Source organism: Herpailurus yagouaroundi, unplaced genomic scaffold (genome assembly GCF_014898765.1).
Source record: "Herpailurus yagouaroundi ecotype Mexico unplaced genomic scaffold, PumYag 210, whole genome shotgun sequence".
Taxonomy (NCBI): domain Eukaryota; kingdom Metazoa; phylum Chordata; class Mammalia; order Carnivora; family Felidae; genus Herpailurus; species Herpailurus yagouaroundi.
Window position 1 is genome coordinate 6,591,145 of NW_024412441.1, and position 25,124 is coordinate 6,616,268.

A 25,124-nucleotide genomic window follows, 5' to 3' on the forward strand; every position below is an offset into this window, starting at 1 on the left:
GTCACTTACAGAACACTGTATATACTTAGTATGATCCTATAGAGAAAGATATGTATTTAAATGTAAGCAACCAAATATAAAGGTATGGAAGGACACTTCCCAAACTATTAACTGTAATGGTCTCAAGGGAGACAACCAGAACCTGGAGGACTTATGCTTCTGTATTTCTGCACTGTTTGTTAGTTGTTTTGTAAAAACAAAACAAAAACAGCATATACCACTTCTAAATATTCAAAGGGCATTTCTATTTGAGGGAAAAACATACAATTCATCTTAATTTGGGTAGGAGAACCAAGCCTCACAAATGGGTGCGAGATTGATGAGCAGGAATAGAAAGGGCATTTGCTGGAGGAAATCATTCTCCCAGGGCACAACAAAAGGTCATATGTGAATGCTGTCTCCAGTGAGTACTCTAAAATAAATAAAATGTCACCCTAAATTTTCATGCCTATCATCTGGAGAATGCCAAATCAGTATTTAACTTTATACAACATTTATAAGCAAAATAAGGCAAACAGATACTATTTCTTCCCTGTAATTGAGGGAAGAAATTCCCTAATTAATAGGGAATTGAGCCTATTAATACAAAAATAAGTGACATTCACTAAAGAAACACTGAGGTCTACAGGATGCTTGGGAAGTAGTTTGCAAACCAGGCTCCCAGAGGTCAGGCTCCAAGTACCTATTTATTTGCACTCGGGTCAGAAAAGCTCCATTATACCCTTTATTTACCTAGGTTCCACCTCTGATTTCATCTGCCGGGAAAATAATTCCATTTTTAAAAAGCGTTCATAAATCACTATACAAAGAAATAGGAAATTAGGATGCATGCTGGAAGGGTTTTCAGTTTAATAACACATGACAGTTAATTACACAGCATGTAAGAAGTGGCAAAAGAGAGGAAGGAGCAAAGCACTGTAGGATCATCTGACCAGAGGTGATTCAAGGGGTCAAAGTGTCACCAATGAGGTTTAAGTCCAGGTGACATCACTACACAGCCACAGGGATAAGATCAGAGCCCAATGGGGTTCATCCACTAACAATTCTAAATGATAGAGAAATTCAATTACTCTTCTATATTAACCAGCGTACTTAAGGTTTATGGAGCACTTACTGTAAAAGGGCCAGGCACCCTTCTAAGCACTTCACTGAAACTCATTTACTTTTTTTTTTTTTTTAACTGTGTGTGTGTGTGTGTGTGTGTGTGTGTGTGTGTGTTTATTCATTTTTGAAAGACAGAGACAGAGCACAAGCAGGGGTGGGGCACAGAGAGAGGGGGACACAGAATCTGAAGCAGGCTCCAGGCTCTGAGCTGTCAGCACGGAGCCCGATGCGGGGCTTGAACTCACGAACCATGAGATCATGACCTGAGCTGAAGCCGGACGCTCAACCAATTGAGCCACCCAGGCGCCCCTAAACTCATTTGCTTCTTACAACCGCCATGTAAAGGAGGTACTCTTATCAAACATGTTTTGCGTAACAGCAAACCAAAGTCACAAAGCACAGTCCCATGGATTGGAACCAAGATCTGCCTTGCCAGCCCCCACTGCTCCAAACAGAATTCTACACTATGCTGCATCTGAGATGAAATAGAGGAGTCAAGCCTGACTGGTGAATACGTTTTTTCCCCCACCTAAAGGGAGCACATGGAACTAAATATCTTACAGTATCCTGTAAACTTACTTCCTGACAATTTGAACACCAGGAGTTTTACTTAAAATTCAGTGCAGAAGCCCTCACCAAAAAGAATCCTCCTTTCAACAGTTCTTTCAGTTCCACTGGGATCTCCCGTTAAGTCTCAACAATGGAAGCATGCTCCTCTGCCCTGCCTGTACAAGTCACCATGTACTATCAAGGACTCCTTGCTTTCAGTCACCACCAGTCCAACCGCCAAGATCAACACTTTGCTTTTCATGTCACCTGTAGCTACAACACAGAACCATCCATTACACTCCCATCCCAACCCCCATTAAAATTCTTTGTTAGACTCTGGAACAACTAGCTTTGTGACTGTTCTGCCATCACGTATTTTAACAAACATAGGAGATAATTTAAAGAATGCATCTGTTTAAAAAAAAAAATCAATTATTGAGGGGTACCTGGGTGGCTCAGTCAGTTAAGCATCCAACTCGACTCAGCTCAGGTCATGATCTCACAGATTGTGGGTTCAAGTCCTGCACTGGGCTCTGCGCTGATGGTGCAGAGCCTGCTTGGGATTCTCTCTCTTCCTCACTCTCTCTGCCACTCCCCTGCTCCTTCTCTATCAAAAAATAAACTAAATAAAATAAAAAATAAATCCATTATCAACTGAAAGCTTTCAACAGTTGAGGTTACACAAAACCAGGCTTCCAGAGGCACCCTATTCTTGGCCCTGATAATTACAGGTATCCCATACCCCAAACCACAAGGTAGCATATCTGCAGCCAGGGGAGAGTGAAATGCCTGTTGTCTGGCACAGGCAAAGGTCCTCATTCAGGTTTGGAAAGTGAGCAGAGTAATTAATTAATAAAAAGTATAGCTTAGAGTAATTAGCAGCAACAAAAATGTTTAGCTGAATTTCCTCTTTTTATCTTGAGGCAGTTCCTATGGACAGATAGATGCTCAGGATTAATGAACTTTAATGAGACCTGCAGCAGCTGGCTAATTAGTAAGGAAGACGCAGTAATGACAAGGGGGAAAGGGTTGTGTTCTTGTTATGAAGCTCAGGCCTTGAAGAGTTTTTTTTTTTTTTTTTTTTTTTAAAAACCATGGGGCTATACCCCCAGGAAAATCCATGAAAGGCCTCAAAGTGGTCCCAGAACAACAACAACAAAATGGCATGAATGCTGTGCCACCCAAGGGTTGGCTCGCCGGCTGAGGAGTAACCTCGGGAGCCCAGATGCAGGGGCAGCTCAGTGCCGGCCATGATCCTCTGGAGAGCAACACCAACTGGTCAACCCCGAAGGAAGCCCATGTCCTGGGCAAGCTGGTCAGACACCGGCTTGTGTCTCACTGAAGCCCTTACTGAGAATTTTCAATTTAGAATACTGAAAGGTTATAAGGCACAAAGGAGGAGCACTTAGTGACTACAGACAACTCCTCTACTCTCCACCCTCCACTTGTACTCTCATTATCTTTGTTATGTGTGCATCTCATCTTCATCACCTCCAGGCATGGTAAGAACCCAAATCCTGTCAGAATTAACTCGCTCCTCACAATAAACTTCTTATTCTGTCAAGAAACAATGAGGGAGGGAGGGAAGATTCTTTTGCTGAAAGAATGAGAACATACTGGAATTACCACACCCACCCCACTGCCCCAGACACACAAATAAGCAGAGGATGGCAATACTATTGATCATACTAATTAACAAGTCCTGTGCTTCAAACTGCATTCCCAGTAATGGGGATGAATTTGTCTTTTGTGTATTCAAGACATGCACTGTGAAGAGCCACAGTGGGCATTTAAAATGAAAGGTGCCCAGCCAAAGTGGGCCAGAAGCTTCTAAATGGTGGTTTCCTGAAAGTTTCAGATAGTTTTCAGCTTCGCACATAGTTAACCACAACTCTACACAGCAGCAAGAAACAAAATCTACTCTTTATGGACCAGAAAAGTCACCCCAGAGTAACTCTCACAGAGACACTACTTCAAAGATAAACAGCTTTTCAGCCATCACTATCATGTAGAGGATTTGTTAGGGTTCTACCTGACCACTTGGAAGCTTCAATTTGTTCAGCATTAGCTTCCCTCCCCACGACAGGGGCCAAAGGCTATCATGTCAGGACCAGTCTGCAAACCTCTTAAATACATGGCTTTAAAGTAAATGAAAATATTCCCCTCTTAGTCATTTACATGAAGAAGGTCATACAGATTTGTCCTAGCAACACGGGAGAGCAGTCCTCATTAGGAGCCTTTACTCTAGGAGAGGAGAAAAGAAACACTCAAGTTCAGCATAGAGATTTGGGTTTATAACCTGCCCCCCAAGTAAATATAGTTAACTCCTGTCAACTATTTATTTACTTTTACAGTTTTAGGATCTTGCTGTCACACCGTACTTTCTCACAAGACCTGACAGTCATTTTAGTCAATGCATTTGGCTAGAACTGGTTCCTACATTCTATTTAAGACTCTTTAAGACTTACATTCTACCTAAACCCCAGGGTCAATAGTCAGGAGTTACTGGAACACATAAAGATACCTTTCAGAACTCCACACAGCAGATCTTCCCAATTCAAAAGCAGGACTGAACTGCAATGATCATACTCCCTGATATGCCTAATCTTCAGCCATGTGCTTCAGCTAGGTGAGATCTGGTCTGACCACAAGTTCTGATATTGAGGGGACTAAAGATTTCCCTGTATTCCTACTGCACAGAGATGAAGCACCCCTCACTGGGTGCTATGGTCTCTCCCCGTAAATGTGAAAGACGGGGAGTTCAGGTGTTTTCAGAAATGTTCTGGTTTATGGTTATTACATGGTTCACCCATAAATGGCTCCACACCAGCTGTCATTTCCACAGAATCAATCCTAAAAAAATAGCAGCTGATAATCTGGTACTGACTCTCTTTGGATGTCACTCTTTACAGCTGTGGTGTACCACACGATGAATGGAAACTGTTATAATTCATCTTGACTACATGCTTGTCATACCTCCTTCTACACCTTGAGTATACTGCATCTCAGAGAAAAGGTGAATGAGATCACTTGAACTACATAAATCCAAAATATAAAGCTTACTTTCCAAAGAGATCAAAATGTGAGTTCATAACACATACATCATATATATAAGAAGGCTTCTCTATAGCACCATCAAAAGAAAATTTGCTGGGGGGGGGAGGCGTGGGGAAAGACATGCAGCAGTGACATGGCACCTCTCAGTACTGCAATTGTCAGGCCTTCCTAAAATGTTCACAATTTTCTAGATAGGGGCCAAAGAAGAGAACAAACTCAGTGTTCACCAACCCAACAGACCCATCATGAGTTTTGTGATTCCAGACAGTGCAAGCAGCAGAATTACCATCACACATATATTTTTTTAAAAAAAGGTCAGGGCGCCTGGGTGGCTCAGTCAGTTAAGCGTCTGACTTCAGCTCAGGTCACGATCTCGCGGTCCATGAGTTCAAGCCCCGCGTCAGGCTCTGGGCTGATGGCTCAGAGCCTGGAGCCTGCTTCCGATTCTGTGTCTCCCTCTCTCTCTGCCCCTCCCCCATTCATGCTCTGTCTCTCTCTGTCCCCAAAATAAATAAACATTTAAAAAAAAAAAAGGTCATGAGAAGACAATTGCCTAGGTCAAATTAAATCATTTCTGGAACTGGGTGGGCGGTGGAGGGAACTATATACAATAAATACAAATCACTTGCTCCTCTTATGCCAAATTTACAACACAATGTATGATGAACAAAATCAAGCATGCAGTTTTAGAATAGCAATGAGCAAGGATGAACTGGTGCTTCTCTTAAAAACTATGTGTGTATCTGCTGTGGGAAAACTCAAAAGGTGGCCCGAAAACAAAATATAAATAGCAGCTGGAAGTCTTCGCCTATACTTGGCAGCAACAGTCGAGCCAGAAATTGGGATTATCTACTTTATTCACACATGGACATCACAGAATAAAAGGCAACTTGGCCTAAATACACCAACAAATGCTCCAGCAGCTGAAAATGTTTAAAGTCAAGAAAAATCAGCAAACTCCATGAATGTAAACTTAAAACGTTGGTTCTGGCCCAGCTCCATGTTCCAGGGTAAGACCATCACCACTGAAAACTGCTCCAGGGTTACCTTCTGTGGAGGCTACCACAGGAGTAAATATCACCCTTTTAACTCCAAAATTCTACTCCAGCACTATGACCCTTCATTCCAGGCTCTCCAAGTCTCTTTACAAATAATGTTGTACACTGGCAAAATACCAGGCAAAACAAAACAAAACACCACTAACGAAAACAAACAAAAAACACATCTAAACAACAAAAAACCAATCCCGCTAAAATGGAGGTGGAAAGCATGTAACACAGTGACAAATAACTTGTGACACTCTAGAAGGAGAGGGGACAGATCGAGGAGCCTGCACTGTCAGATGAATGCCTCTTACTCTACCAGAATTACCGAAGCAAACCACCAAAGAAAAGGGAATGAAGTCTTCCTAGACTAGGCAAGGCTTAAATTTTACGTTGCATTCACCATGCTGCCCTTCACTACCTCCACCAATTCAGAATGAAAGTCTCAACAGATCCTTTACAATTGGAGTATGCTCAGGAATTTCCACTTCCCAGCAAATGCTTTCACCAATCAAGGTTTTGAGAAGTCCTAGCAAAATGCTAACCTGCGATCTACAAAAGCATAGGCCTTAATTGCCATAAGAGAAATGCTCTGGAGAGGCAGAATGGCAAAATGGTTAAGGATTCAGACTCCAGTTCAGGTGGCCTGGGCTGGAATCCCAACTCCACCACTTACTACCTATGTGTCCTTGGACAAAGCATCCTTTGTACCTCAGTTTTCTCATTTCCAAAATGAAGATAACTCTTTTCTAACAGGGAGTCTGTGGGAGCATATGAATCAATACATGCAAAGTATTAGACACGTGCATGAGGATAAGTATCAAGAACCTTTAGCTGTATTACTATTACCACCACCACCAGGCTGGAGTTTAGGTAGGGACCTACTTTTCCTTCTCTCTGCATGAGGATATAGCTTTTCTTTTGCTTTCCTTCTCCTCAGGAGCCTGTTAGTTTCCAACGGGACTGATTCCGTGAGCCCAGAGAACACAGAAGCCAGATGCTTGTGTGTGTTTTGCTTTGTTTTTGTTTTTTTGTTGTTGTTGTTGTTTTGTTTTTGTTTTTTTCTTAGTGGGCATCTACCCAGCAAAGTCTTAACAGATGCCTTCAGTAAAATCAAAGTTACCACTGGTTACTGGTACTACCAATAATACCTTCCATACGTTTATTTGCAGGAACCTTCACGTCTATGCCAAATGATGATCTCACAGTCCTTTCTAATGGGCGAGAGAAATGAGATGCATACCACTTGTGCAAGGTCACTTTACCAAAATCGGCTGCTAAGCACCTGATTCTCTGTACCTGTGCCAACATTAGCTGCATGTTGGCTAACAAAAAGGCCAAACCCCCAACTAGTAATAAAGCATTAGCAATGGAAATGGAAGGGAAAATATACATCTGACATCCTAGGCAGGTGTCTTAGCCATTCCCCCAACATGCCTCACTGTTTTTGTGGCTCCCTCTGGTCAAAGCCCATCCCTACCCCCCCAGCACCCACCATCTCATTACCTAATCCTGGTCCTAAAGTTGTAGCTGAAATGTCAACTCCAAAAAATCTCTCTCCCATCCGACCACAACCTAGGGGTGTTATGTGCACATCTTAGAACACCTGCCACTTTCTACCTAGTATTCCCTTTTAGAATGTTATTCAAGGGAGTGACTGTCTCTTACACCTGTTTTCTAGAGTGTTTAGCATCTTAACTTGCTCACCATGACACTCACTCACTTGCTGAATTGTTGATTAAACAGGTGGATGGATTTGATGGCTCCTTCGGCAGTGTTAGAGCTATAAACATGTTCTAAAACTTGATCTTGCTTTCATCCACAGCACTTATTCTTCGTTACTTAGTAGGCACATGCTACTCCATCCCAACAGCCAGTCTGCAATAGTGCATCAACTAGAGCCCATTATAAGCAAGTGGCTTCCAGGTTATGCCAGTTGAGTTGAGGACAAGTTCTAGATAACAATACTTATCACCAACAGAAAGAAATGGAAGCAACAACTAGAGCCAACAGCTATCTTCCTATGCCTACATGCATCTCCCCCCTCAGCGATGTTCTAGATTTCAGTCACAAACTGAGCCACCGCAGCAAAAGGTGAAGCAGACCCCAGTGACATCAGGTGACATCAAAATAAAAGACCAACATCGTTACCCAGCTTTCCCTCTAACTCCACCACGATAACCTAAACACTGAGCCAGGTTCTGGAAGCTGCCCTAAGTACCCACCCAAACACATTTCTTTCAGGCTACAGGTCAACTCCTGTCTCACACAGGAGAAAGGAAGAAAGACATGGTTTTCATGACTGCCTAAGCAGAGGCATGTTGCGACCCAGCTTTCCAAATGTAAGTAAACACATTTTCCCTCCCCTTTTGGTTCAGAGGTTTGTGGACAGATTCAAATGAGTCCTTGATACTTTAAAGTTGAGCTGTCCTACAGTTTGGCTGTCACTGAGTCTCCACATCATTTAAATCACAAGAGATGTCTGGCTGCAGGTATCTCATGTCTAACAACTCAAAATCCAGAGTCCTCAAAGTACTGGCACTGGGTCCTTATCTACATGCGTGTTTATAGCTATCTTCAAAAAGATCCTGATAGACCAAGGCTTAATATCACCTTAATTTGAGCTATCACATGGCTCAACATCCTCCCAAATACCCTAAATGCATTTACCATTTATCCAATGTATCCAAATGGATGTCAGCTCTGACCTTCAAGATATGCAGATACAGCACCCCTCCCGGCAATGTTATGCCCCTTGCAATATCTCTAAGCAGTTTAGCAGATGACACTGTTTTTAATGGAAGGATATACTCATCAGTAGCAAGCAGTATGATCAGAAATTCATCCTTGAGAAACCTGACTGACAAGCCTATCATTTTTAATCTATGTATTCAATCTTTTGCTAGGTTAAGTGTGACACTTTAAAACACCTATGAATTTGGTTGAATCCCTAAATAATTGAACACATGTGTTTTCAACAAAATGTAAATGAAATTAAAATCAGTAAAATCTACCCATGTGCTGATAAACATGTACATTATGCCTTGCTGTCTGCCTCTACCCTATGTAAAAACAAAAAAAAATACATACTTTAAGTTCAAAGAAATGTTGAAAACAGCCCCCTCTTGCTGCAAAATTTTGCAAAATCACCCATTTGTCACTTGCTGGCTAAGTGATCATGCCACCTTATTTCACCTTTGTGATCTTCAGGTTCCTCAATTCTCAGGGCAGATAGGACGCCACCTACCTCACAAGGCTACTGAAAGAATAATATACAGTAGACATCAAAGCACCTGGTTCATACCTGGTTCGTGCTGGAAATTTCACCCACAAAAGCATTTTTTTTTTTTTTTTTAAGGTTACATTCAGTGCAGGAGAAAGAAGCTTGTGGTTAAACTCTTACATCACAGGCATCAGGGGACTCATGAGCAATGTGGTGGCCAAGGCTGTGACCTCTGATTCCAAGCCAGCCTGCACTGGTCAGGCCCCCACAGCACCACCAGCTTACCACACGGTGACACAAACATGACCCATCCTGAACACAGGGCGGGGACCAGTGACTCCAGCACAGCACATTATCAGCCACCCGTGGGCTTTCTGACCCTGGGGGAGAAGGGCCAGAGGCAGGAGGAAGGAAACCACATCATAAATCCCACACCCACAGGGGAGGACGCTTTCTGAGGAAGCTGCTTCAAAGCACACTCAAGAAACTGTGTAGGCTGCTGCTAGACGAGGTCCAACCGCTCTCTCCACACCTCAGCACGCCTAGATCTTCCCAGGAAGATAACTATCTCCAGAGAGGCAGCGTGGAGTGGGGTCTGTGAACACACAGCTGGGTGTGATCATGGCCCCGCCGTTTACTGGCCCTGTGACACTGAGCAAGCGTCTTCATCTCTCCAAGCCTTGGTTTCCTCATCTGTAAACAGAGATAACATCTATGCCTATCTCTAGCATTCCTCTGAGCCTGCAATGAGGTAATGCATATAATAAATGGCACAGAGTCAGGTATTTAAGTATTCAGTAAATACAGGCAATTGTTATTGAAAAGGTCTGTTTCGTTCTTCAGACCAGTTGAGTGAAACTGAGAACAGAGTCTTGCCATTCGTTTCCCCACACAAAAATTTCTTGGATTTGATTACGGATGTGTATTTTTCATAGGGTGCTCACACACATTATTGTAACTGATTCTCAAAGCAACTCCTGGATGAGCAAGGAGGGCAGGTGTTCTCCATTTTGCAGGTATATGAAGCACCCACCCCATCTTTATATTCACCCATTTAAATCCTATTACGAAAAGCATATCTGTTTTGCTGTCTCTTGACTTGTTTGTGAGCCTCTAGAGGGAAGTTGTACCCTAGGTGCCTAGCAACGAGCTACAGAGATGCCCTCCAAAAGGCAGAATATTAAACAGGAATTGAGTAACATCAACTATTATTCTAACAATCACGTCTCCCACTGCAGTAGTTTTATTTGTCGGTTTTTAATGCAGGGGACCTTAGCAAATGACTTACATTGTAAATTCCCACTAGGGAAGGGGAAATAGAGGAGATCCCAAAGCCAACTGCTAAATCACTGAGTGCCCTGTGCCTCAGTTTCCTCTTCCAAAAAGCACTGATGAGCAAAAGAGCTGCTCCTTATCACAAAAAAAGTGATCCACAGCATAACTTAACCTTTGCAGACAACTATGAGCTCATAAGTAAAATGAGGTAAGAAAGGTCACTACAGAATCACTGGATGACAACACTGGCTGAGAAGATATCTGGACTCACCCTCCCATCTGACTCAGCACACAGGTAGGCAAACAGTCCCAAAGCCGGCCAGATGCAGAGCCCTAGACCAGCAGGCCAGTGCCCTAGTGCCTCTCCCTCAATTCCAGGCCCCTCCTTTCCCAAAAAGCCAACTGAATTTACTACCCTAATAAAGGCTGCAGTATGTGGTTCTGTGGCCAAGAACTCCTAGTCAAGCTTGGCTATAGTCAGGCCCACTGCTGAATGACTAGGACTTTTAAAAATTGCTTCCTTGTGTTTCAAATGAAAAAATAACCTCCTGTCTCAAAATAGAAATCATATATATTTGCAGAGGAAAACCAACATTTTTTTTTTTTTTTTTAAGGAGGGGGCAGGGGACTGGAAATCACTGTGAGCTGAGAAACAGTCTTTGGCCACAGCTAGTTTTCTCGTGGCTATCTCTTCAGTTTAAAAAGCCAAGCTTGCATCATAATCTGATATCTACATTTCTGAGGCCCTGCCTCTATTTGCTCAGAGTATCATTAACTGCTTGGCTTCCAGAAAAACATTACTCATGCTGTATCACTGTGAGCAAAGACATATTTGCAGTTAGAAAAACTGCCTTCATTTCACAGTCACACAGTATAAAAATCTGAACGAATGGCTACCACACCTAGAACAATGGATTTCAATTTCACAGGGTACTTTTCACCTCTCTGGCTATGAAACTAGATTACATTAGGGTGATCCTAACCTTCTCTGGTCCAACTACTCTTGCCCCATCTCACTCAAAGGGAAAAAAGGAAAAACAACCACAACAATAAGTCTAATTAACTTCTGGGGAACTGTTACTACCTCTCTAAGTACTTCAGTACCATGGGCTTCCTTCTCTCCTTTGGATTTAAGCCAAAGTTAAATCCCCCAGCACCCTGCAGACTACAGGGACTGTTATGAGAGAGGTCCCTAGGGTCCTATCGAAATTTCATTTTATCAAAAAAGTAAATAGATCCAGATGAGCCCTTCCTGAAGTTATAGCTTAGCTACATACATCATAGAGCCAAAACCATTATTATATGATTCACTCTTTCAACACATTATTTATTATGTGGCTGGTAAGGCCACCTCTTTTCTCAGGAGAGGAGAGGCCACAGGGAGGAAGACCAGCTAACTCTAAAGAACTTTGTATGCATTACTGTCTTCCTTACTTTACTCATTTATGTGTCAAACAGTAGGAAGGCATACAGGGATGAGCAAACACACACAGACCTTGTCTTCTGTACATGGTAAGTATTTTCATATGTAACTATAGTGACCCACTGCCCAGCTTGCCTGGGACTTGGGGAGATTGCCCAGAAGGAATAGCCACTGCTGACACTGGGAAAGTCTCTGACATACTAGGAGTTTGTCACCCAATCAATACGATGTACTAATTTAAATTTTACAGCCACCCCAAGGGCTATTTATTTTTCCCAGTTTTTAACAGATCAAGAAAACGGGGTCCAGGGAGGTCACTGGTGAAGCCAGGATTTGATACTGGTTTACGTGACTCCGCGGCCCATGTGCTTTACGCGATGCTGTGTTTCTGAGAGATGAAATGTCCGAACGCTGAACACTGCCGACCACAGCCCTTGAGTCTTCTGCACCACACCACCACAGCTAGGTTCTGATCATTTTCCTCCTCTGCTCCCTCAGCCACTCCCACCCAGTCTCCACCACAGACTGTGCAGCTGTGATTTCATCTGCTTGGCAGTTGTTCACAGATAATGCATAATCTCCCTCTACCACTACAAGAGTCAACTTTTTATAGCAAGTTGTTTAAACCTCTGTAGGTAAACGTCTCCTTCAATAGAAATCAGGGCACCATTTTCAAGCATCAGAAACACACTTTGCACTATACTTGTACTCACCTCTCAACTACTACACAAACTAGTGATAAACCGAAACTCACTGGCATTTAATAGTTCAAACAGAATACACGGACTTTCAAAGATTTCATATACATTAAAATATGTATTAAAACAGACCTTCAAAGTTTCTTTTAAAAAAAGAAAAAAACCTAATTCAAAATGCCAAGGCCACATTCCAAGAGATAACCACCATTTGCACATCTTCAGTGTCACCAAAATAAGGTCTATGGTTTGTATAAGTATTTCAGGCAAAACACACACACACTCCAACTAGTCTGTACTTAAACGGCAGCTCTCACTCCAAAAATTCCAGCACAATTACACTCCATAGGGAGTAAAATTCACCCAAATAATGACACAGCCTATGTAATTTCCTTGCCACCAAAGAACAGAGCCTGCAGACTTTTTATGTTTTGTTCACATTCTTCATGAATAAAGCGTGCCTCAGTGATCCTCAAATTAACTTTCCACTTGCATCATTTCAGTATTAAAAGAGACTTTAAGGCCGGATCTTTCACAAGGCCTTTGTGAAAACCAAATATAGGCTGGCCTGTGTCTCCATGCTACTGTGATTACTGAATTTGCCACTTAAAGACCCTATGCCTCTTGAAAACAAGGTTGGGGCAGAGAGAGAAAAGCTAAGAAAGGCCTTTCAAAAGCACACACAGTAGAGGCATTCACCAATCTGCACAGGGCGGGTAATATTAGTTTGGCTACAGTAGTTCTCTCTGACAAAGTGCTGGAAGCTCTGGCTCCAGCAATAACTGCTCTAGATGCTTTTTATGAACTTGGGAAAGCCAGCACCACTGTGACCTTCAACCTACATCAAAAGTCATCAGACTCAGACTCAAGTGACTGCAGTCAACCTTGTAATATGTTCTAAAGGGGAACATAAAAGGGGTGTTTCAGTTGGGTGCATTTTCAAGCAAACCAAACACTCTTCTGACATGCTGAAGGAAACCACACCCAGAACAGGTTTCAGGGGTGGAGGTGGGGTAAGATACCCAACTTAAGTTCAAGAGACCAGCCACTGTTGGGCCCTACTTTACCATTTAACCAGAACGTGTAATAATAATGGCTGTCATTGATTACTGAGGGTCTACTATGTACCAGGTACTGTGACCATTTCCATGGAGAATCTGACTTTTTCTTACAATAATTTTATTTCATAAAATCTGTATTTACCTTCATCCCAGAGATGAGTGAACAGGCTCAGATTAGTAAAAAGACTGCCCTGATCTACAAAGCAATTTGGCAATAGGCACAGAAATACTCACATATGAAAGTTTATGATAAAATGTTAAATGAAAAACAAACAAGACACCAAAAAACTGAATCTATATAATGATTATAATAACGTTAAACTGTACATGCATATAGATAAGAACTATCGAAAAGTTAAAATCTGCTGGGATTGCTGGATCTTAAACTATTCTTTCTTTTTGAACATGTCATAATTTGGCTATGAAATAATTATTGTATAAGTGAATTCTGGAGTAATATAAAGAACAGTTAGAAATTAAACTTTTTTTGCCCATAAGTGACCTTCAATCCTACTGTGGTAAGAATATCACCTGAGTGGCCTCTTGACTCATACTGCTTTCATTACCTGTGCCCTTTTCATCAGGAAGGCTTTGGACTGGTGCTAGTTGAGAACAGAAATAACTTATCTCCCCCATCCCTTTTCTTTCTTCTTTAAGGGGCAAAAACTTCCAGTCATCAAGTTTCAGCAGATGTTTTTTCTCCTCCACCTAATCAATACCCACTAATTTTAAAGCTTCACCTGCAGACTCACAGGAAATGAGCACTTATCAAGTAACAGATATTTAATGTATGTTAAATCCACTTTTAACAGCCACACCTGAAGGCACTGCTAGGGAAGCCTGATATACATGAAAGTGGACTAAAGTCTAAGTGCAAGTGCAACAAGGGCATCATTGATTTCATATAGGATGCTTTTACTAAAATGGAGCATGGGGGAAGGAATTTTTTTGCTTTAAAAAAAAGTTTAAAAGTATGTAAAATGTTGAAGTCATAAAGCAGGTATGAATTTAACAAGCCTCTACTTCCCAGGATAACACGCTAAAATTCTGAAAGAACTTAAAGAAACTGGCCGAGAGAATTGTTTTAATGCTCCATTAATACCAAATGGGTAGGGATGCTTGGGTGGCTCAGTTGATTAAGTGTTCTCTTGGTTTTGGCCTTGGTCACGATCTCACAGGTTCCTGAGTTCAAGCCCTGTGTCAGGCTCTGCGCTACCAGCAGGGATCCTGCTTGGAATTCTCTCTCTCCCCTCCCCCCACCCCCACTCACACTCTCTCTCTCAAATTAAAAAAATAAACTTAAAAAATACATATACCAAATGGGTAAATGAAAAGAAACTGTGCTTTTTTAACCTCACCAATTTTGAGAAATGCAGGATTAGCAAATACAAAAATCCCAGCCAAATTCTACAAAGATTTACAAAGATAGGAATTAACCAACCATGCTTTTAAAACCCTGTAATCTCCTAGGGTAATACTAAACTTTCTTTAATTAACTATTATACATTTGGATATAAGATTATTTTTATAGTTACTTTAAAATGCTCTAGATTACCTGAAAGAGAAAAAGACCAGGAAACCTTTAATGTAGACTCATATAAAACACATAAACTTTAAACCTCAGGAAGGTCATAAGCTTTCTGGAACTTTTTTGCTGTCTGCTCACAGGGGTAAAGAGGCAAGTAGAGATTATTTTCAAGGCAGCACTTTTTTTTTTTTTAATGTTCATTTATTTTTGAGAGAGACAGAGCATGAGCAGGGGAGGGGCAGAGAGAGAGACACAGAATCCTAAGTAGGCTCCAGGCTCTGAACTCAGTACAGAGACTAACTAGAGGCTCGAACCCAGGATCTGAGCTGTGACATCATGACCTGAGCCACCCAGTGCCCCCCAAGGCAGCACTTCTTAAACTTGAAGATGCCTACAAACCACCTGGGGATCTTGTTACAATGAAGTTCTGACTTAGTTGATCTGGGGTGGGCTTGAGATTCTGCATTTCTAACAAACCCCCAGGTCATCTGCAGACCACACTAAGTAACCAGGTTCTAAGTACCTTGCAATTTAAAATTCGAGGAGGCTATGCTGTTTCTCACCCCACAAATGCAACAGTCTCCCAACTGGTTTCCAGCCTCTTTTCCTGACCACTACCCTCTAAAGCAATCAACACACTAAGCAGTCAAACACACCTTTCTTGGGAGGAAAAAAAAAAGTCAGAACAAGTCACTATCCTATCTAAAATCCTTCAGTGGCTTTCCACTGCTCAACTTACCTCCGAACTCCTTAACCTGATTTACAGAACCACACATTCTCTGGCTTTTCAATTATCCTTCTAGAACCCCTCCTATCCACCCTTCCTCATTCTGCACTCTACAAACTCTGGCCACCCTGAACCTGCTCCACTTCCCCTACCCTGGTCTTGCATCCCTAGCCTGGGTCTCTAATCTGGAACAAGTTTATTCTCCACTTGCGTCTCTACTCCGTAAGCTCAACCAGCATTTCCAGCATTGCTGAAATATACTTCTTCACACACTTCCTAACCAGGGGACAGGTCTCAACACATTTTTATTAATAAGCTGATAGGATAAGCAAGAAAGCAAACCCTCTATCTTAAAAATCAGTTTTGGGGCGCCTGGGTGGCACAGTCGGTTAAGCGTCTGACTTCAGCCAGGTCACGATCTCGCGGTCCGTGAGTTCGAGCCCCGCGTCGGGCTCTGGGCTGATGGCTCAGAGCCTGGAGCCTGTTTCCGATTCTGTGTCTCCCTCTCTCTCTGCCCCTCCCCCGTTCATGCTCTGTCTCTGTCCCAAAAATAAATAAACGTTGAAAAAAAAATTTAAAAATCAGTTTTATTATTTCTTGGGATTCTTCTTGCTCTAAAGTTGCCTAGATTAGTGACGGACTACTGAGCTTTTAAATGCCAAGTCCTTCGCACCCATGAACTGGTTTAACAACTGCCAAAGTCTTAATTAAGCCAATCTAAGAACATAGCCAGCAATCTTAGCCAGCTAAGAACACAGAAGTTAGAAAAATGCTTACAATACCTTTATTGTTTATTTCACCTGTCATTAGTTTTTCATAGCTGGGGGCCTAAGAATTGATAGAAACTTGTCAGACAAGGGGGAGAAAAGATACCAAGATCTAAAAATGGCTGAGATCTACCTGGCTTACTTTGATAATGTGCACAGGTGTAATTCCACTTTGCTGGATGTATGCCTATGAAGCTATCATTAACTGAAAACTTGAAGCTCTGTCACTAGTCACGTCAAACAAACCCTGAAATCCATATTTAAATTGCTGTGCAATGCCAGACTTCTTAAGAGTTCATCCACATGTAGAACTTTTCTTTAAAAGAAAAGATGACGATGGAAACAATAACCACACTTTACATTTTTAATAGTACATGGATGTTTTCAAGGAAGCTTCATATAGATTATGGCAGCTACTGTTCAACACAACCCTGGAAGGTAAACCTGACAGGTATTCGGATAAGGAAAGCAGCCCAGATCTTCAGAGATCCAGGACAGGGCTGTGGCGAAGTACTGCATGCCTGCCTTCCAGTCACCAGGTCGTTGGGATTTCTGTTTTTACAGTTAAATGCAGTAGATTCTTAAGAACCTAAATGGAACTAAGCGAGATGCCTTACAGAACTGTACTCACAACCTGCAGATACTAGTGTCTTTACCTCTATTTTTTCTAAACTTAGATCTTTCTGGATTGATCTTCACAGCAACTTGGTGGGCAACTAGGACAGGTAATTGACCCATCTGGCAGATGAGGTAGCTGAAGCCTGCAGATGTTAAATGGCTTTTCTAATTTAGTGGGACAGAGGCCATTCCTGACTAAATGCCTTTTCCACTATTAAACAATTTTGTTCTGAACATACTTTTTCACAACTCTTAATTCTTCAATAAATCACATATATTATCTGCTCCTATTTAGGAGCAATTCATGCAGTCAGTTCCTCCCCATCACCAAATTACAAAGATTCTATGAATGATCCAACAAGGGAGTATTCTCAAAGTTGAGTGTGCGTTAGAGCCACCTGGCAGGCTATAAAAAACACCTACTGCTGGGCCCCACCCCAGAGTTTCAGAAGTAGGGCCTGAGAATTTATATTTCTAGCAAGTTCCCAGATCATGCTGATGCTGCTGGGCTGGGGGGCCTCCTATTGAGAACCACTGCAATAAAGCAGCCCATAATAATAATTGCATTTATTTACTCTTTAACAGACTTGGTAACTATTACATGTAAGACAGGTTATGTCAGACTTTTGTCTTTATGCCCCTATAGTAACCAAAAGCAGTATGTAAAAATCACAAAATGAGCAAGTGCTTAAACTTTAAATCTTATAGGAAGGGAATCCAAGCAGAGATTCTGACCTCCTCTCCCTCTGGGAATACTTAGAATTAAGTGGCATCTGAACTGGAACTTGAAAGTAATAATCCTGACTCAAGAAAGAATTCCCGGTGCAAGAAAGCTGTAGAGCTGGGTCTCAAGGGCAGGGAAAATGCAGGGTAGGTATAGGGAATACTGAGTACTGTTGAGGAAGGAGTAGCAGGAGCTGGAAATGGGAAGGTCAGCTGGAGCCAAGTCACAATGGAGTCAAATCCCAAAACTTTTTGCACAGAGCTCTAATCAGGGCCCAGCTTTAGGAGGCTTTAGGAGACCAAAGAGACTAAAACACAGGTAGAGGCAGTGGGGCGCGGTGAAGAGATCCCTTTCTGGGCCCTAGGCATGTGAAGAGGTGACAGGAACAGAGTCATCAGAAAGCTTCCTCAGCAGTCAGGTCATTTACTCCTATTTCACTACCCTAAAAAAAGTGGTCTCTCTCCCTCAAAGGGAGTTATCAGTCACCTCCTTCTTCTTGCTAGCTGGCCTCCCACAGTCCTTTTAATGGACATCCCAGTCAAACACCAGATTTAAGCTAAAGGAATTGGCATTTCCTTGACCATCAGAGTTCCTAGCCCACCAAAACCAGAGAGCACCACATGTCCAGTAATCTGACCAGTCCATTAATTTTCCATGCCACCACAATGCAATTCATGATATCTGGGGAATGGGTGCTATGGCTCATACCTAACCCACTTTGTTGTCCTAGAAGAGATCAAATTTGGAATCCAAAAACCTGGATTCTGGAGCGGTAGCCTCATACCAAATGATCTGCTTATTTACCTATAAAAAATAATATCTAGCCCAGAGAAATATTATTATTAAATACATGCACACTTACTTAGAACTTACTAAGTACTACATCCCATGCTGGGTACTTTGAATAGTCTCATTTAGTTAATTATGCAAGATGATTAAGTTCAGTGCTGTACACATTAGTAGTAGTTATTATTACTACACCATTCAAAAAGGATTCTAATTCACAAATCTGTTAAGAACTTCCAAATTTTAAGGTGCTCCTGGGTGGCTCAGTCGGTTAAGTGTCCAACTTTGGCTCAGATCATGATCTCACAGTTCAAGAGTTCGAGCTTCATGTCAGGCTCTGTGCTGACAGCTCAGAGCCTGGAGCCTGCTTTGGATTCTGTGTCTCCCTCTCTCTCTGTCCCTCTCCTGTTTGTGCTGTGTCTCTCTCTCTTAAAAATAAATAAACATTAAAAAAAAATTTTTTTTTTTAAAGAACTTCCAAATTTTAGGCTGAAAGTCTGGTAAACTGTTAAAAAGATTTTTTTTTAATTGGTTACTTGTCCCACAAAGTTATCTGGGCTTAGAAAAGCTATCGTATCGTATTGGCAGATTTCCAGACCAAAACGCCAATCTTGACACGCTTTCATTAAACCCAAAAATGCTCTTATAAATCCTGGCCCCCACCCCCAAAAAAGAGTTCTCATTCGTCACCAACTCTTTTCACTGTCACAATGGGAAATATATGAAGGCTAACACTGTATCTAAGAACTTTAAATTTTCTTCATGATGAGGAGGTAGAAGCCCAGCAATCTTCTTTCTCTAAGGTTTAAGATATTATGCAAGACAAATATCTAGGTACCCTAACAAACTGGCAAGTTCTTAAAAACTTAAGACCAGCAATGCTCTTTCACTAAGAGAAGAAACCAGGACCACAAAAAAATATGAAAAAATGCAATAAGACAACTCTGAGATAGCAAGTAATAAACTGCTCTGTAGTTTTCTCTGTGTCCCACTGAAGACAAATGACTCCATAACTCCTTCTGGACACTGGGACACGTTCATTGAGCCAGAACAGCTAAGAAAAAGCACCTTTTCCAGAAATACCAAGTGCTAGATGTCAGGGTAAGGCTGCAAAGAAGGCACAAGAAATTCATGTTGATGCTTTTCAACTAGATCCTGTCTTCATTACAAACCCACCGCCGGGGCCAAGAGAATCAGTGTTCTGGGAGGCAGGTAGGCAGGAGAGAGCAATCTGGTTAGGGTGCCCATTTCACAATGTAACCTCATTACTATTATTATTATTATTATTATTATTATTATTATTGCAGAAATAAAATCAGTATCTAAAAGTCTAGGAAAAGAAACCTAGAGAACAACAATATGCAGCCTGAGCTCAGTAATGCCTGTGAACCCTCGTCAAGCTATTTGATTGTCTTCTCATCTTTAAAATCTCCTAGGTGTGTTACGAAGACAAGATACCATATATAAAGCTCCTACTAACATGTCTGGGACGCAGTAAGCACTCAATGAAATCTTTTTCCCACCAACCACAAGAGAGGAGACAAGAAGCTTTATCGAATAACTGGAATGTGAGCAGAGTCTTAAAAAATTACAGGAATGATTTGTGCACGTAAAATGAAGAGTGGGGCATTTAAGGCAAAAGGCAGACAATGAAGGCAAAACCTGGGGCTTGGTTTTATGAAGAGCTGCAAGCCTGCCTACCTGGAAGATTTGACTGGAATGTAAGAGGCAGAATATGAAGTATTTGGGGTTTGGGCCATTTGGGGAGGGTCCAATGCCAAGTTAAAGAGTCTGGCATTTAATTTACTTTCTAGGCACAAGCAACAGTTCCTGAGTAGAAGAGTAGCAATTCCTATAGGGAATTCAGCTGGCTGATTTGAAACTGAAGGAAAGGTATTATGAATCTGTTACTACAAACACATTTTTTTAAACACGTCAGGTTGAGTTTTTTGTTTTAGCATTTCTTATTTGAAAAAAAACTAACCCACCTTTAAAGACACATGATCAGGCTCTGAGGAAGGTGGTAACTTAATTTTGCAGATGAACAATTTCAAAAAGAGAGAGAATGCACTTTGGGTGTGTCTGTTAGGTGTGCTGGGTGTTGGTGGTTAACGTCTGAAGCCATCAGAGGCTGAAAGTCTGTTTCTTGTTTTACTTATACCAGGAACACCAGTGTGACAGATATCACTCTACATCTCAGACCCTTAAATCAGAGTGTAAATAAGTCACACGTATTTGCTTACTAAGTAGACTAAACACATTTTAATATCATATTCCTTTAGCGACAACATCAAATCTCATCCCCTGGTCCCTCCTGAAATTTTTAGGATCAACTGTGAAAATACGCGAAGCCAGCAAAAATATCTCCTACGAAATCACAGTACCCTCAGAAATAAACATCTCAGGCATAAATGCTAAATGAATAAATTCATGTAAGAAGCATTTTAAAAAATCAATTCAAAAGACCAGCTTACCAATACTGGGTTGTAACTGCTAGGAAGGATGATATTCAGAAGAATAAAAAACGGGGTGGTGGGGCAAGGAGCAGCTTTGGAGGCATGCATAAAATTAAATCAGATGATATAATCTATATATTATAAAAGATGTGATGATTGTAAGAACTACAAACACAAACTGGGGGTAGGAAAGGGAAAAAGTTTTAGCAAAAATTTTCTTAAAGTTGCTCACAATGCAATCAGTTCCACACACCCCTACTAAGGAGGATGCGATGTTTGTAATTCTCCTGGGATCCACCATACTTGGAAGTTAATTCAACCTTTCTCAGTTCCTCAACATGGGTAGTTTTCTGTTATAGAAATACCAACACTCAACTTGTGTAACTCCTAAACCACAATATTCAGAAATAAGAAAGTTATCTGGTACTACATTAGGGAGCAAAATTCATTAAAAAAAAAAAAAGCCAGCAAACAAAATGTGAAGCCTACACCTTTTGAAGAGATTTCCTTGAGAAACAGTAATGAGCACCTGGTGATTTTTTTTTTTTTTTAATTTAAATTTTACTGTATCCAGGGAGGACAGTTTAAGACATTTCCTGTGTGTAAGCTCCACCCTTCTCAGTGAGCAGTTTTACAACCATCCTCAAACCTTTCAGATAACGGCCTTTTGTTATGGGTGGGCCTTTGAGAACACTGCTCCCCACACCTTCTTACATTTTCTGCTTGGTTTTGCATTTTTTTCCCCTGAGACTACAGGAGTGGGCTGATTGGATGATGGTAATAGGTTTTCTGATCAAGGATCTGCCCGTTGGGTGCTTTCTCCTTAGCGGTGTGACACAAGGAAGCAGGGAGACTTAGTCATGCTTACAGGAGGTACATTCTGAATTCTTAAAACCTAAAACCATGGGGCTTCCAGCACAGACCCAGAAGATAACAGACACACCACCATTCCTCTCTTTACCATTTGCAAATGTCCCCTACCGCCCTGTTTCCCCAACCCAAATTTTCCCAAAAAGCAAATTCTACCTTCGAAGAGCTCAAGGGGAATGAAGCAAAGACACATAACCACTCCCTGGGGGGAATGGAGCTTCCTCTTAGCTAACTGCCCCAGGAATGCAGCACAGACTAGCAAATGTTTAAAATCACGTCCCGTTCTGCCTCGTTTTCCAGAAAAGTGTCATTACTGTCAACTATTTCACAAGACAAATAAACCTTTGAATGAAATATATCCTCCCTCCCCTTCCCAATGAAAACATTTTAGGATTGAGCTGCTTCCTTCCTTCCTCCTCCTCACAGGAACCACATTTGTGGCACTAAGAAGAGTTAAAATAAGAAACATACAGTGTGTAAAGGCCACTTTTTCACAGCATTAGAACCATTCCTGGCCTACTACTGATTCCAGGGGCTTCCAAACGGAAAGAGTTCTGTTTTCAGTTATGAGTCCTTTTTCATGTACAAGCTCTGAGAAACCACCAGCCAGGCCTGCTGGTTGGGCAGGGACAGCCAAGGGCTGGAGGGGCCACCCCAGCAGCGGGCTGCAGGCCCATCATCCCACACACTGCTGCACACAGGTCCCTGCTCTCCATAAAAATATGTGCGGTAAAATACTGGATTCATTCAATTATTTCAGACTAATATAAACGCCAAGAAACCTATAATTGATCCAACTAATCCAACCCATAGCACTGGAATGACAATAACTGGCTTTCATTATAAATTACATAGCCTACTAAATTGATGGGAAGGTTCTCCCCAACACAATACATCAAAAGAGTTAAAATTAAGCTTCGGAATCAAAACTGTAATTTACCCAAGGCTTAAGAACAAAAAGACCACCCCCTCCTCCCCTCTGCCCTCTACCCAGTATCCTTTTGGCTTTCTAGGTTGTCAGGTATCTGCTGCTCACGCAACAAACAGATTCTGGGTCGCCTCTGTCTCCCAGCGCCCCCAGCCTCTTACCTCTGGGAATCCTAAAGGTGTAAAGTGCACTGCTCGACACCCAGTCCCGTAGAACAATAGCAAAAGGGAGGAGGGAGGGGGGGGGGGAAGGGAGAGAGGGGGAGAGAGAATGGGACTCCAAATGGAGGCTTTTCTAGAGAGTGAGAAAGTGTCTCCTTTAAGGAGTGAATGGGGTGCTCACAGCCAACCAGAGGCTTTGGGGCTGGGCCAAACGGCGGCCCGTCTTCTTTAGGGTTACATACCATATGGCACAAATAAAACCTCGGAACCCCTGTAGGCACAGCCCCAGGGCAGGTCCGGCCTTTGGGACGGGGGCTTACCTTGTAGCTGCTTGAATCTGCCTTCCAGCTGGTTGTAGTTGTAAGGCACCTGCCCCGTGTAAGCTGGGGACAGCGGCCCAGAGATGCTAGACGTCCTCTGCAATTCCATTATGCCCGGCGTAACGCCCCGGCGGGCTGCACGGTGGAAATCCCACTCCGGCCCCCGCCTACCCCCATCCAACACACAGCAGCTTCCGCACGGCTTGGCTCCCGGCCCCTGTGAAAAGGGCTGGACCTCAGGCAAGCCCCATTCCGGTCTGAAAGTCCAGCAGGCTGATCTGATAGGAAGTTGGCTGCAGCAGAGTCCACCTTAGCCCGGCCAGGAGTTACCACTCACGCATCTAATTCCTTGTTGTTTTCCTTTCTTTTGTGGTTCTCGACTAGAAGCTTGAAATAAATTACTGAGGAGGGGCGGGAAGACGGAGGGAGGAAGGGAAGGAAGGTGCAAGTCCTACTTTAAAAATTTGTTTAAATATGGCCAATCCTAAGCATGCCCCGATCGCTGAGCCCAGGAGCTCGCGGGAGCAGTACACACACCTCCTCCCGGCTGCCCGCGGCGGCCGCCGGTTTGTAATTTAATCATGAGCCACTCTCCGTGCGCTGGGCGGTGATGTCACCTGATTAGCATAACAGCATTGTAGAGGAAACGCAGGCTGTACCACGAGGAGGGGCGCGGGGGACGCCGGCCGGCCGGCGTCCCCCCACCTACAGGCGGCCCGGGACGGCCCACGCCGCCTCCAAAGCCCCGGAGCCGCGGACCCTCGGGCCGGGCCCAGGACGCGCCCGTCGCAGTGGTACCTTCCCAAACAAAGCTGCTGGAATTACAATCTTTTGTTGAGAGCCTCGTGTAACGGAAAAGTCTCCGATTACTATCACATGAAAAGGAGGCAGCCCGGGAGGGTGAGGAGCCCCGCAGGTCGCCGGCCGGGGCGGTTCATCCACTCCTCAGCGTCCGTGGAGATAACGCGGCCACCAGGGCCGCGCACCTAGGTGCGCGCAGCGTCCCTACTGCGCGGGCGCCAACCACTCGGGGGCGGCCCGGCCGGCCACTGCGTACAAGTGAGACAAAGTCAGGGCCACAGCGAGGGGAAGTGTGAGTTCATCGCACCGAAGAATCTCCTCAATAGACTTGTGCGGCCATCACAAGATGTTTAGCGGGAGGTTTTCTGGTATAACACTGGCTCCGTAATACTAAGTCGATGCAGGATTTACGGGAGCACTGATTTGCAAGGCATTGTGGGAGAAAGGTACACAGGTATGTACCTCAAGGATCCTTGACCTGAGGAGTTTACCAACCGATGGGGAGATTAAGAGACCAGAAATTATCTTCAAATCCTACTTTGATTTGTAAAATGAGACTCCTGAACTTTTGGGTTCTTCAAGATACTAAAACTCTCCTCCTTAACTTCTCCCACCGATCTCAACCAAAAAAAAATTTTTTTTGGACAGAGACAGTAACAGTGGTCAAAATATATTTTGGGTGAATAACTGACCCTAGTTTTTTCTTCCCACCACCCCAACCCCCTCTCCCCTAACTACAGACAGAAAACAAATCACAAATTTGGCTTTTCCACATGGAATGCTGCAGCAATACTCACTGAAGAAGGTAATTTCTTCCTAAGGGATTCCAATCTGCACTAAAGAGGTGGGCCTCCACTCCAGGTTTACTTTAGTCCCCAGGGCACTGGTAATTCAAGCAACTGCATCCTGTCCAGGGCTAGAGTTAAAACAAACCTAAAGTTCAGCTAAGTGCTCAAATGAGCAACCCCCATTGCTGGTATCTACAGGACAAGGTTTTTAATACATCCA

At 42.8% G+C, this 25,124-nt stretch overlaps 1 protein-coding gene across 4 annotated transcripts in view; it reads right to left on the reverse strand.

Moving 5' to 3' along the window:
* The window catches only part of SPTBN1 (spectrin beta, non-erythrocytic 1), a 199,741-nt gene that overhangs the window by 88,755 nt on the left and 85,862 nt on the right, over positions 1-25,124 (reverse strand). The window contains exon 1 of one of the 4 annotated variants that reach the window (XM_040453726.1): positions 23,316-23,864. The exons of 2 other annotated variants lie outside the window; for them this stretch is intronic. In XM_040453726.1, the coding sequence (XP_040309660.1) occupies positions 23,316-23,424 (109 nt within the window). In that variant the 5' untranslated portion in view covers positions 23,425-23,864. Of the gene's footprint in view, positions 1-23,315; positions 23,867-25,124 lie in introns of those variants that run through there. One more of the 4 variants, XM_040453727.1, reaches the window with a different exon arrangement.